Source organism: Corvus moneduloides, chromosome 4, assembly GCF_009650955.1.
Source record: "Corvus moneduloides isolate bCorMon1 chromosome 4, bCorMon1.pri, whole genome shotgun sequence".
In the NCBI taxonomy this organism is placed as follows: Eukaryota; Metazoa; Chordata; class Aves; order Passeriformes; family Corvidae; genus Corvus; species Corvus moneduloides.
This window is the reverse complement of record NC_045479.1, coordinates 24804529-24818828: the sequence shown is the minus strand read 5'-3', so window position 1 is coordinate 24818828 and position 14300 is coordinate 24804529. Positions and strand designations below refer to the sequence as shown.

The window sequence follows — 14300 nt, the reverse complement described above, 5'->3', positions numbered from 1 at the left end:
CTGCTGCTAGATATTTAAGTGTGCTCTTTGACATTACAGTTAAGTTGATCTTTCAGTGTGCTGCTCTTGCAGAGGCAGGTCAAACCTTTGCACAGCCATGCACTCCTGCTGCTTCCTTTGCATCAGAGCTGGTGATTGTGCAGCCACAAGGCACGGCCAGCCAGCTGACTGATCTGGGAAAAAATGGTTTCTGATCTTTCACAGAGTGAATCGTCTGCTGGTTCGGCTGAGCTGAGTCACCCCATGGGTGCACAATCATTAGACAAAAGGAAAGCAGCAGGAACCAACAGCTTGGTAGCAGTAGGCTGAATTCTTCTTTTAATTGTGATGTTGAGCTCTATCGTGGCCAAGGTCTAATATACATTAGCGTACCCACTGACACATGACATCTTTTTTGCTCTCTTTTGTTCTTTGAACTTCAGCAGAAATTGTTATTTCTTCAGTAGCTATGATTTTTAGTCTCACAAGCTAGATCATTCATTCACACACTGAGTGGTATGAGAGAATTAGGTGTCTATAAAGGATTTTACCAGTTTGAGGCTTAATGTCCTCTGAAATTAGAAGGATGTCCTCATTCATGCTCTGAACAAAAGTAAGAACTTCAGAAATTGGTGAAGAGTTCATTTTTTTTTTCAGCAAGGATTGTTTGTTCTAAATATCATTGCTAATCTTCAAACTAGCTTTGGTATTATCAGTTCTCTGTGTACCCAAAATTCCATGAGCTTGAAAGCCACAAAGTTCCTCCAAATAAGTATTGAAGAATGAAAAATATTTCTGAAAAAATAGCTGGAATGTCAAACTACATTTCTTAGCTTGCTATTTGTGGGCTTTAAGAAATTAATGTTTAATCATTTTTCAAGACCTCTTAAAAAATTTCTATCACTGCTGGATGGAGTGAAGGAAATGTTAATGTTTTATGAAGGAAATATCTAGGGCTTGAGAAATATCATTATTGATGAGTGGTTGTTAAAATCATGTGCAAGGCTGTGTTTGTCTACACCACAAATGATGCAGTTGATTGCTTTGGACTAGATGTGCATCTTTTCTCCCTCAAGTCCTCACGTCTCTAGACAGCTGTTCATGCCTTTTGTCTGATAACATTTCTTGCTGGCCCAAGCATATTTTGACTCTTGTGCTGCTAGATTTGTTGGAGGTGGTAGTAGAGAGAGAGACGGTGAAGATTCAAAGATATCCTCTGTTACTGCAGTGTTACCGGCACAGTACACATACAGAGTCCGGTTCTTTAGCTCGGATAAAGTTGTGCTCATCTGTGTTTTACCAGCATCTTCATTCCCATGTGTTGCCATCTTTGCCTTTATAATACAGGCTTTACAGGGTAGTGGCTTGTGATCATGGTAGAATGGACAGTTTACACCTCCAGATCACTGGTTCTAATCCAGAACAAATTTGGTTACTTTTTGACTGCTTTTGCCCCTCTGCCCGTCCCTGCTCCCAAATACTGTGAAAGTGAAGGAAGCTGATGACAGATTCATTTTGCAGAAGTCAAATGCATGTGGAATGTGTGTGTTAAGATAAAACTCCATAATCTAAGGTGGCCTCTTTTTAGTGGTCTGCATAGTTTGGTTTCTTAAGGCGGTTCCTGAAGAAGTCCTCAAAACTGTACCTCTTCCAGGATACAGTCTTTGTGATGTTTGCCTCACTGCTGACTCTACTGTATATTCTTTATGGACAGTGTCATCATGTTAGCTAATTCTGCCAACAGTTGTGTGCCTAAGTTAAGCTGACTGACAGGAACTGAAATAATTTTTTCAATACAACTTTATAGGTCTTCCTTTTGGTGACTCTGATATCTAAAGATATCTCTCACTCTGATTGTTTTAACTTCTCAAGCTAATGTGGTGCCTCTGCTCCCACCTGCTGAAAACTTCACTTCTCCTGGGTTATTCTTTTAATTTGTGATGTCCTGGGGAGTATAGTTGCTTTTGGGCATGTCATGGTATTCTCTTCAAGTCTTCTCGCTCATTTCAAAGATTTGTCCACTTAAAACCACTTTGCCCCAAGATTTGTCTCTTAGCTGGATGATCTCAGCTGGCATAATCATTTAACAGAAGGCTGCACTTAAGTTTAAAATAAAAAAATGCCCTGTCTACTCAAAATAGCCCAGCTGCACACACATGCTGTTGCTGTTAGGTGCTGGAGGTTGCTTAGCAATTCTTAAATCGGTAGGAAATTGCTATTGCCCTGGCAACTTGGTCCTATAATGGAAACAAGGGAGAGCTGTTTAGAGAGGTGTCCTTTCTTGATTTGGGAATTGTATGTGTTCTGGGTTTTTTTCCCGGTGCTTCTTTGATTTTTACTTATTTAAAAATTTCTTTTATGTTTTAATTTGAAATATGTTTACTCTATGTTTTACTCTGGTTATTGAGTTTTCATGTAAGGGAAGGTGACAGTGTTCCTTGGTTCGTTTAAATACTGACTGTCAAGATCTTAATTATGAATATTGCCAAAATCATGCAGAGCCATAGCATGCTCTCAGGAACCAGGAATTTTTAAATTATGTTCATATAAAACACAAAACCACTGTTACAACACTACAAGCATGAACCATGACACCTGGGGGGAAATGGATCTGAGAGATCAAGAGAAACATTGGACATTACTTGTAAACATATAAATAATCTTTATCCATTTCTAACTTCTGAAGGCATTTAAATACTTCAATTTCAGACAGACAAGACAGCATCAATTTTGCACAAGGTATAGGATTAAGAACCACAGCCATTAAGAATTTTCAGAAAAGTATTCCCTTTATCAAGCCTGCAAACTACAAAGACTAAACTGCTCTGATGCTTGTTTTACACGATAGCTGTTTAAGCGCATCCTCTTGCTATTGCAACACCATATCACAGTAAACACACAGGAAACCTGATTATCTTAGTCATTGGTAAAAACAGTATTCCACTTTGCATTTACCATGTGACAAAATTACTCATAGAAATTCCTCTTAAAGTTGCTCATCCAGAATCACTGAAGGATAGCTCAAAGCCTGGAAGGTGAGAGGGAAACGAAATGGACAGACATGTACAGTATGGAAATCTGTCTGCCCAACAGTAAGCTAGTGAAAAGTAAACTGGGAGGGGGAGAAAGGTTTAGGATTAGTTTCCTGTCATTTTAGCTCCATTAATCATCCCATCATGAGGGCAGACAAGCACCAATGTTGGCACAGGGAAGCAACAAAGGCATGCATCCAAGACCGCCCCTTTTGGCAAGAGCTGGCTTAGATCAACTTAGCTGTATCATACAACCACATCCTCTGGTTAGACACTAAACTGGCACTGCCAACAAAAGGAGCAGTGCAGCCTGCTCATTCCTCACCTCCTGTCAGCCAGCACAGGCTGAACCAGATCAAGAAACTGATCTGTGTTCAGTTTGACCTGATCATACACACACACACACACACACTACTAGTTTTAATCTGCATCTGTTGCTGATGTGGCTTGCCAGCCAGCCACGCAAAAACTTGGTTATCATGAGGGAGAATAAGGCACAAGGAAGTAAAAAAGAAATCAGGATGGCTACTTTTGGTAACAGTCATCTTATTAAATAGTTTAATCTATCCAACATTTATGTTGGATATGGACACATGCACTATGGTACACAGCTGTGTGTGTAGCTGGCAATGGCCTGGGGAACTGATTTTATTGAATACCCAGGAAAAAATGTCTGGTTTTCAGCTAAATAAGATTCCCCAGTTGAAGAAGGGACAGTGTAGGGACAGAAATGAGCAGCTGGACAGTGGAGGACTTAAAGGTTGCTTAAGCTGATGTTGCTGCTGTAGAACATCTGTGGTATCACAGCCACTCTTGTCCCAGAAGCAGCTGGCCTGAAAGTAGAAAAATGCCATGATAGAAAGCTTTTGCCTGGTTAGGCAACAGATACAAATCCTTGAGGGTACTTACCCTGAAACCCTTATTAAGGATAAGAAATACTTGGTCTTACTACTATCCATCAGCTTCTGGATGACTCACTTAAAGATCATGGCATGGCACATTTCTCTATGGGAAAGTTTCTAGTCTGGTTGGAAATGACAGGAAAACAAACACTGTAAAATTTTAATTAGGTTCTAGATATTAATGTGTGTAACTATCTGATTGATCATTCTACAATGACAGTTATAGAGTGGTTTAACTGTCTGGGAAGTCTAGAAACAGACTTATGTTGGTTGCAGGAAAGGATTCCATGTCTTTCACAGGACTTCCAAACATTGTAGCATGAATGATTATAAATCCTCAAAGCATCTTTCAAATCCCTCTCTGCCCTCATCAGACTTTTAATTGAAAACATTTAAATCAAACTCATCCAATGATAGCTTTTATTGTAATCTTGAGGACTGGATGCCTTTTTTCTTTTTTTTTCATGTGGGGATGTGTTCCATACTAAGACTTGGCACTGATCTGAAAAAGAGTTCTCTTTCCCTTAGGAAGAGGTTGGATGTTTGGATGTACTAATGGTATAATCTGGTTCTGTCCTTGTGAAGTGCCAGCACAAGTGCTGGTGGTACTGCACATCAAACAGGGACCTGATATAGCAGGAGTGTGAACCAAAAGACTGGCTTTTACACCTGGGTCGGTTTTCTAATTGGTTTAATGTGTGTCATTGCAGAGTCTTGTTCTGGTCTGAAGTGGGAGGTGATACGGAGTAAGGAGAAGACAGGCTTACCAAAGGCAATAGTTTAGTGGTTAACCCCAGTTTAGTTTTATTTGAGCTGCAGCCCTTCTTGGACAGAATTGTTGTCCAGATTGTTTGAGATGCACAGAGTCAGACTGATTTTTTTTTTTTTAAATTTTGTGGCGGTGTTCCACTGTACCGTGCTGGTTCAACTGTGCCATGTATGGAGGAATTGATCCAGATGAAAGATTGCATTTCAGCTGGATCAGCTTTCTGATACAGTTCACAGTATGGCTCTACAAGCAGCACTTCTGGCACAATTCAGGACATAGTGGCAGAGCAAGAATGAGTGTCAAGTCAAGTTTTGCTTAAGCTGTGTTCCTTTGATGTGGGACAAACACTGACTGACATGCCAGCTAGGATTAAGATACCTTCCATCTGTGTCTTTTTCTGCATGAGTTAGGAAATGTGCAGGTTCAGGTACAATTGTAGATAGTCCAGCTACTGTGATGAAGTTTCATTGGACAATTTACTGGAGGAGCTCTGGTTTGTAATCCCAGTACTAATTAACAGGGTTTGGTATGGTGTTGCTCAAGGTCACATAGCAAACTGGTGTGTGAGCATGGGTCTCTTGCTCCTTGTTGTGCTGTAGCTGGCTCTGCTGGACTGCTTTTACTGTGGCTTGGTACCTGCTTTTCCATAAATGATGGAGTTTCAGTAGTCTGGCTAATGTCAATATACTGATTAGGGAAATAGATTTTGTTTTACAACACTGTTGTTAAAGTGGTGTTTGAAATGTGATTTTCCTAGTTCATCATGCAGGTTACAAATTCCTCTTGAAAAGAAAATCCAATATGTTTGAAGTTCCTGAAGACATTTTCTGTTTACCTAGTTGAAGCAGATCTTACATATTTTGAGACATGTCAAGGTTTTTTTTCACCTTTTGAGAAGAGGAAGGAAATCTTTTTTTTTCTAGAGTAGATTGAGGAGGGAAGGTTGAGAATTCTGCCATTCCGTATCCTTGTGGAGTGAGTGTTAGATATGTCTGTCACCTGTTTGTGATTTCAGGCCTGGCTGCACTTGTGCTTCTGCATGATCTGACCACCATGTGGAACTAGGCAAAGTGTAATGTCTCCAGTACGTCTCCTTCCATAAAGCAGATTGGCTTTGGCTCCTCTAATGTGGTGACAGCAGCCCTTACCAGCCAGCCTCCTAATTGGGCAATTACTCTTCCTTTTAGCCCCGTTCCACAAGTCTCCCATCCTACAGGGACAGGGCCTGTGGCCAACTATATTGGTTGTGTTTTAACTCTTTCCAGCCTTTGCAAAGGTTGTTGTGGTGTACCAAACTCTGTTCTTTTAAGTCTGTGGTTTAAGGGTGTGTGTTTTGAGGTCTTCTCTATCCATTGTTAAGAGAAGGGCATGATACCAATTTTTTCTCTTTTCAGATTACCGCTACAATTTGCTGTCAAATGGATATGATTCTATGTTTGCTTTGGACAGCAAAAATATCAGGGAAGGGGTAGGCACTTTCTAGCCAAATTTTAACTGAAGTAAAAGCAAATACTTCATATGGCAGTAAGGTTTGGCTCAGTCTCATTTGTTTTAACAAGCACCAGCTTCGGTTGGTGGTTTTTGTTGTTTTCTGCTTTTTTTCTCCACCCTTCTTTTCTTTGCTTCCGTTCAGATCATGACATAGGGTTCTGGGAATGAATATATGACAACATGAATGAAATAATGTTTTCATTACCAGTAAATTCTTATTGTTGTCTTAAATATACACTGAACACATTTTTGAAACAAATTTTTGTACTACTTATAACTTTATTCTGGATATTACAGAACAAATGTTGCTAATCAACTGAAATACGCAAATGGGGGAAGTGACTATTTGAGCTCCTTTGTCAGCTATGGATGTGTTGATGTTGTCACACTTATCCAGGTTAATTATGAGTGTTAAGTGGGGAATACTTAATAAAAAACTATATTGTTAAAATAGTTGTTTCAAGTTTGTTTTTTGATTGAATTCTGGAGGATTATCCTGATGGTTTTTATTTAGGTTGTTTTACCCGCATCTTTTTGAAGTTTGAGGTTAGCCTCTGCAAATACCTTTTGCTTGCTAAATTACAACAATGCAGCAGAGTCTTCCAAGATTAGACTGGTTGAAACAGCAGCATGCTAAGAAGCAGGAGACTTCCATCCTCATTAATCAAAACCAAATATGATTGCCCTTGTATAATGTCCATTACTGTTTAAATGTTGACACAGTAACCATTTCACTGGAGACTTACAGCTGGTTTGTTTCTGTTTAAACTACTGAACAGAAAAGAATTTTAATTTGAACATAGTAGTGGCTTTTGAATACTTATTTAAAGAATTATGGAAATATAATAAAACTTTTAAAAATCACTTATTTCATTAAAGCCCTTTATGTATTGCACATTTTGGTTACTGTAGCTGAGGTTTGAGGCAGAAAAGCTTTTTTGTTTATGTGGAATATTTTTCTTTTATTCATTTTCACTGACTGTAAATGGGGAGGAGAGAATGGAACAAGAGAATTAGTTTTTGAAATGCAGTTGATTTTTATCTGAAAATCCTCATTTGTCATACTCAGCTGTCTTTCCAAGTTTATTATGAAGGATTACTTTACCTGACTGGATTTCAGGTAGACTGTTGTTAAAACACTGTTGCTGATATAAAAGGACAGTAGTCAAGAGTTTAGCAAGGTTCCAAATAGGCTGACTTCACTGCAGTGACTCAGTCTGTCTTCTCAAGACTGGGTTCCTAAAACACCAAAAATGGAGAATGTTCTCATACTTTCTAAGAAAATTATAATGATCTGTAGCTTCATCAGTAGTTTCTGTGGTGATGCTGTTGGAGGTCTATACAAGTTTTTAAACTGCTGAGTTGAGCAAGGTTCAGTGATTCGTTGGATTTCAATTGATAATGATCACACGAACTCAACGTGTTTCTCTATAGCATGGAAGACACCACGTCGAACTGGGCGTATGGCTAAGACTGTCATGTGAGATTTACGGTCTATATTTTTCTGCTTTGTCTTGCAGGTTGCCATCACGAAAGCCAAAGTGGATTTCTCCGGCGTGGTGTGCCTGCCCCCTTCCGTCATTGCTGGAAATGGGCTGGACGGAGGAGGGGCTGGCGAAAATGAAGATGAGCCGGTGCTGGTGTCGCTGTCAGCGGCCCCCAGCCCGCAGAGCGAAGCTGTTGCCAATGAGCTGCAGGAGCTCTCCTTGCAGCCCGAGCTGACCCTCAACCTCCATCATGGCCGGAACCCCAACCTCCCTCCACTCAGTGAAAGGAAGAATGGTAAGGGGTGCAGTGTGCTCATGTCTCATGTAGTGTGTCCTCACCAAGTGGTGGTGTCACGGTACACGTTCTGATGACAGATCTGCGTTTTATTGCTTCTTACTATGTTTTTCTGGTAGGAAAAACTAATGATTTAGAGTTGACAAAACCTATTTACACTGTTTGATTGGAAGAATTGATGTTAGTGGCTGTGGAAGTTCCACAGAGTTCCAGTGATAAATGCTTTATATTATTATGTTAGGTGAATACCAGAAACAGCTTTCCTGTACTTTGTGGTGACTGAGTTGTGCAATGCTGAGACAGTCAGTGAAGGGAAGTGATAGCTCACCTTCAGTCTGTAGCCATCTGTAGATTCTTCTTTGCCACCTTGGTCTACACTTACCAAGAATGAGTAACCTTCTCACTGCAAATGTCTGATAGGTCCTTTCAGACTTCCTGGAAGGAGAAGCAAGACCTAGAGTTAAAAATTAAATGTCCCAGTAGGCCTTCTGATCCTAGAGTGAGAATGGCCTGTGTATGTTTCAAGTTGCAGGTACCTTATGGGCAACTATATAGTGGCAAAATACAGGGTCACTCAGTGACCAGAATTCCTGGCTTTTAAAGACTGTTAACTGCCTGAAGCTCAGGATCACCAGGCTGCCATGAAAGCCTTTGCATGTTCAGACTCATCCTCTGAGAGAGTGATGAAACCATTTGATACGTGGTGGCTTCTGTTTGTGAATTCCTTTTGGTGATCTCCCTTCACCCCATCTTCTGGGGTATATGTTGGTAACTCTTGGCAATATGAGGGTCTTGCTACAGTCTGAATTCATGCTATCACCTGCAAGGTACTGTGGATTTGAGCATGGTCGAGTCCTGTGCACCTTACAGTGTTGGACATTATGGAGTTGCATGGCACAGCGTATTAGAAATGCTGGGGAGCTTCAGAGTGGCTTTATAGCCAAAACAATGCTTATGGTAAAGTGATTTAGAATATGTGCACTGACGACAGTAATTTGGATTGAAGGGGTACCTCACTTAACATGGCTGGATCTTTATCTCCAGAAAATGACCATGCCTTTCTCTGAATAGTGTATCAGTATTTTGCAATTTGGAAGAATTGATTAACTTAAATTGATTAAGTGTTTGGTTTTTAAGAGGTTAAAAAGAGTTTCCTCATTCATATACATTATACCATCATTATGTGATCACAGTTATGTTTACAAAAAATGGAGAAGATAGAAATGGCAATAACAGAACAAAAAACTTCTAATCTTTAATGTTTGCAGTCTTCTAAGATAAAATACAACAGATGGAGATAAAGGTGGTGATGGTGAATAGAAGAAAATTGGAATTTTAGTCAGCAAGGTAGACTGTGATCTCAGTACATCTCAGCTAATGGTAGACTTGGGCATTTTATAGTTTCGAAGGCAAGGAAGGATTTCAAATGGAATTTAATTGAGATAGCATTGAAAGTGATAGTGAGCTGGAACATGGGAAAAGCATATGAGCCTTTGTTTCCAGCACCTGACAGCTGGCCACCTGAAGGTGACATTTTGATTTTTACATCTTAAAAAATGAAACTTTGAATGGTATTGTTATGCTCAGAAGAAAGGATATTCTGGTACGGGAGCAAAAGTCTTCACTGGATTCAGTTGTTGGGATAAGTTTAAAAATTGGTATTTTGGGAATCTTTTACAGAAGTAGATAGTTTTCCTCTATCAGAATAATGTTATTTTTATGGACTCAGCTTTGAAGCTGTGTCATTTTGGGCTGCAAATCTGCTTGACTGGAACAGGTAAAATAGAGTTGTGCTTTAAAAGTATTTGAAAAGGAGCACCTCTGCCCAAAGCATTTGCCAAAGAAAACTAGGATATTCCCGGAAATGACTCATTAGGTGGGTCTTTTCAGAGCTGATTCTTTATCAGGGCTTAGCACAATAGTGGGAATTTTACTGCCGGAGGGGCAGCTTTTCAGGCGAGGCATAAAGTCCAAAGTCCCTGAGCTAGATTACCTGAATATTCCTTATCTTTGGAGGTACACAGGAGATACACAATGCTCTTTTCTCCTAGGCTGCAGTATTTTGTTGTGTGCTGTTTGTGTGTACATTCATTAAAGTACTATGAGAGTTAAAAGTTCCGTTGAAATATGGTTATTTGCAAACTGTCACAGCATAAAAGAACACTTGGTTTAGTGAGCTGTTAAGAAATTTAGCTGATGCATTTTGAATGAATAAATGTCTTCCTTCAAATGGGAACTTCTTCGTTATCTTGGGGTGGAGGTTGCACAGCTGTTGAAAGCTGTTGAGCTTGTTAAAACTCCTTTTTAAAATATGGTATATCTTTGTTGTTGTTGTGTCCTTGGCTTTAAGCATGTTAAAAAACGTTCAGAGATGATCTGCCAGTTGAGATGGCAATCTGCTTAAATATTTGAGCAATCCAAAGTGGTTGTAGAATATATCTTGTGCAGTCAAACTGCTTCTGTGACAACTTGCCAAATTCAAGGTATGAGGAAGATGCAAGCTGAGTGGCAGTGGGAGGGGAGGAGGTGGTAAGAAAGAGACTTGCTGGAAGCTGCCTATCTGTGTCAAAGGGTCTCCTGTTTGCAGTTCTAGACAGGCACTGCTGACTCACAGCTGAACTAACTACTTAGCTGAGAGTTTCTAACAGATTAACTCTTTCTGTAGCTTTTGGTAAGCAGACTTGGCTTATCTGTAGGTATCTGTAGAAAAGCATTGCATGGGTTTGTACAGTATCTGTTGTGACTGACTGTGGTTCTGGAACATAAACTATTAGCTGAGTTAAAATAGCAGTTTCTTTGGCTTGCGAAGCATCATGGAATTATGTATCTCATGGGAAAGCTGGGAGTGCAGTCCTGTATACGCATGCTGCCATGTGCCCTAGGACTGCAGATGGCTTTTAAAATTTTTTTTCCTTCTCTTAGAACTGAAGAGCAGCCAGACACAGTTTCTGGGGCTTTTTTAATTGCTTTTGGTTTGTTTCAGATCCAGACTTCTCTTCATATTCTCCCTTATCACAGCTATGCATTCTCCTTGTAGGCGTGAGTACCTGGAAGGATAGGTACAGCTGGACACGAGTGTAAAGACCTTGAACAACCTGACTGAACAGCTGCTGCTAAGTTACACAGTTAAAATGCAATAGAAGATATTAAGGGTATAGAAATCCAGTATGAAGCATTTGAACACAGGTAGCTAGGAAACAATTTTTTGTCACTTCAGTGGAAGGACACCTTATGTGGTAAGGTGTTAGTAAATTATTTTGACAAAATTATTAGGTTCTATTCAAACATCAAGCTTAATGGGACATTTAAGGTGTAGTTATTTAATTTGTGTTTCAAAGTGAGTTTTCTAGTCCAGATTTACATTCCTTCTCTTTTTCTACCCATGTTCATCAAGGCCTCAACTTTCTTTTAACTATGAGAGATTACCTGTGACCAACTCATTTGTTGCCACACAAGCCAGAAAAAGACCATACTGAGTCATCTGAAGCTCTTCAGTATATCTTGATTTTTCTCAAGTCACCTGTACTAAGATGCCAAGATAACTTTTCCTAGCCCTTAGGGCAGGATTAGAACAAGTCCCTGATGAGTGCATTTACAAAAAAAAAAGAGAAAACCCCCAGCTGATGAGTATACAAATCCTAGGTAGTTTGATAATTTCTTAAAAAAAAAAAAAAAAAAAAAAAAGTCCTTCTCCTTCACCTTCATTTCAAATTATGGTAATTGCTCCACTAGCTTGTTGACTCTCTCTCTTGACCTGTTCCCCCCCGATGAGTTCATAGTTATCTTTGACCAGGGGTCATGAAAAACATTGTCTAAGAACCCACGGGCAGTCCTGGTTTCTTCTCACTGCAGGCTTGTTGAAGATGAGGTAACATTCTTTCCAGTGAACTGTTGCATTTCATGATTACCGGTTTGGACGGAGCTTGCACCAGCTTGCCAGTGTTTGGGGTTTACTTGATCTGGGATAGTTGCCTTCTACAAAGGCAACCATATGTGTTGGGGGAAGAGTCTAGCTGGAATGTGTGGAATTTCAGTATGACTCAACTCACATAAAAGGCATGTGCTTTAGGTATGGGAAGGTACTCGTGTTAGTGCTGTACAAAGCATAGGATAAATAGTTGCTACTTAAGCTGTTGATTATACTCAGAAATTGCAGAGCTGAACTTTTAAAATGGTTCTAAAGAGCTAATTTAATGCCTGTGTTCTTATGCCCATTTACTACTAAAATACACGAGTATTAGGGGACCTTATTTTGTTTTAAATAATTGTGTAGGTGATTTGCTCCTATAATTCTTTTATTAGGCTATACATTTCTACCTTCCTCCTCTGCTATCCCTTTCCCATTTTGAATTGTCATTACACTGAATACAGTTAGATTCAAATACTTCAAATACAACTTATTGTAGGGGTTTGGAAATTTTATTATTGTCTTCTTGTTACTCTGACTTTAAAAACATTAATAACGTTTTCTTCAAATCATACCATAAACTGTCCTTTTAAGAAGTGAATTATGTGACTCATGAACTCATTTGAGAAGCTAGGCATGTTTGCTTATAAACAAGGATGGTATTTTATTTCTGAGAAAGGACTTTAAAGAGATAAGAGTATTCTGAAATTGTTTTCTCAGTTTTTGTGGTTTGGCGTGGGTTTGGGGTTTTTTTTTGTTGTTTTTTTTTTTTTTTTTTCTTCTAGTATATGTCTGCCTTCTGGAATAGTGTGACTCAAAGTTACATGTAATTACCAAGGGGTGGTTACTGCCTCATCCAGAACTTAGATGTGAAGAAGATTAAGTTTGTGTTGTAGCAAAAGGACCAAGACAGAAAATATATAGTTTTCTCTGATCTGTCCTTCACACACATTCCAGTGAGACTTGCTGTTTTCTCTTGTGTGAGAGTACGGGGAATGGTTGTTAGAACAAAAACAACCAGTCTGTCTTGGATAGATTTGTGTTAAGAGACTTTATGTCCCACGAGACTATAAATTTAGCATGCTGTCTGATAGAGCTATGAGATCCAGAGCATGACAGAAATGACTGGCCTGTTACTGATGGGAGCTACCAAACAACTGAGAAGTGGTAATCTCCATGAAATATTTTAAACAAACTTTTAAATACTGATGGGGGGGGAATAGTTGAACTGGAAAGAATAATGCCAAAGGCAGCTTTAATGTCGTGGCTTTAACAAGTTAGCTCTCAACAAAGTTTTTGTTCCTTATCAAGTTAACAAGACTAACACCCTTCTACAATCACTGGCTTGTACTATTCCTCTCCTTTCTGTTTTTCCTTTCCAGTTTCTCTCTTCAGTTTGCCTTGAGGTTTCAAGGTTCAGGGCTGATGGATGAACATTAGACACATAATTTGATAGCTGTTTAAAAACCATTTCTTTTTCATTAATTTAAACTGCTTGCTAAACAAGTCAAGCTGTTTTGTCTGTGTAAGGACTTCTGTTGCTGGTTTTGCTGTTTTAAGTGTTAAGGGTAGTAATGGGGAAAAGAAGCCTGGCTGTTTAAAGGGAGAATGCCATTCAGCAGGATTCTCAATCTGTTCTACTTAAACAGAGAGCGGCTGCTTCACGCGAGAAAGATTGCACTATTTCACAATAGTCAATTGCTGTTAGTACTTAGCCAAGTGAATCCTAGCTTTGGGACCTTTGCTGCTTCTGTAATGTGTGGCTTTCTATAATTAATTTTTATTGGAATACTATCAGCCACTTCTGCAGCTGTAGCTCTCCCCCTACCACAGTCGATACATTGCCACGAAGTATAACGAAGAATCTCTGTTGGAAGACATCTGGTAGTGCAGTCTTCATCTTCCTTGCTGGTCAAATAAGCAACATCCTGGTTAATGCATTAAATTTCATTTGCCCCTTCATGGTCACCGACAGTGCACACGTGCGTACTTCAGGGTGTTAAGTGATGTTCCTGGACACTGTGAAGGATTTCCTTTCCACTTGGGTCATACTGCTTCCTCTTGTATTTCCATGTATCTTAACAAAAATAAGCATACCTTCTGCTAAAAATGGATGTTTTCCTTTATTTATGATGCATATGAATATTCAGGGTAGGTGGTAAAATGACTTATTTCTGTCACTAGTGTCTCTGAATTCTCAGGTTACAGTGTGCTGCTGCAGTTCCTTTTCATTGAGATTGCACAGCAAGAAGAAGCATTTTAGGCCTGCAATTTTTGCCTGTTCTAGCTGCAAATGTAGGACTGCAAAAAAAAAAAAATTGAGTTCGGGAGAAACCCAGATGAGCTGATTCTTGTCCTTTTACAACATACTGCTGATGTAAGGGGTGTGAAAATCAGATAAATACTACAATATCACTACTCTAAGGGATTTTCCTGCA

At 39.4% G+C, this 14300-nt stretch overlaps 1 protein-coding gene across 1 annotated transcript in view; it reads left to right on the top strand.

Annotated features, from left to right (window-relative positions):
• MRTFA (myocardin related transcription factor A) overlaps positions 1–14300 on the top strand; it is a 104618-nt gene that overhangs the window by 19108 nt on the left and 71210 nt on the right. The window contains exon 5 of the mRNA XM_032105849.1: positions 7694–7955. Coding sequence (XP_031961740.1) covers positions 7694–7955 — 262 coding nt within the window. The remainder of the gene's footprint in view (positions 1–7693; positions 7956–14300) is intronic.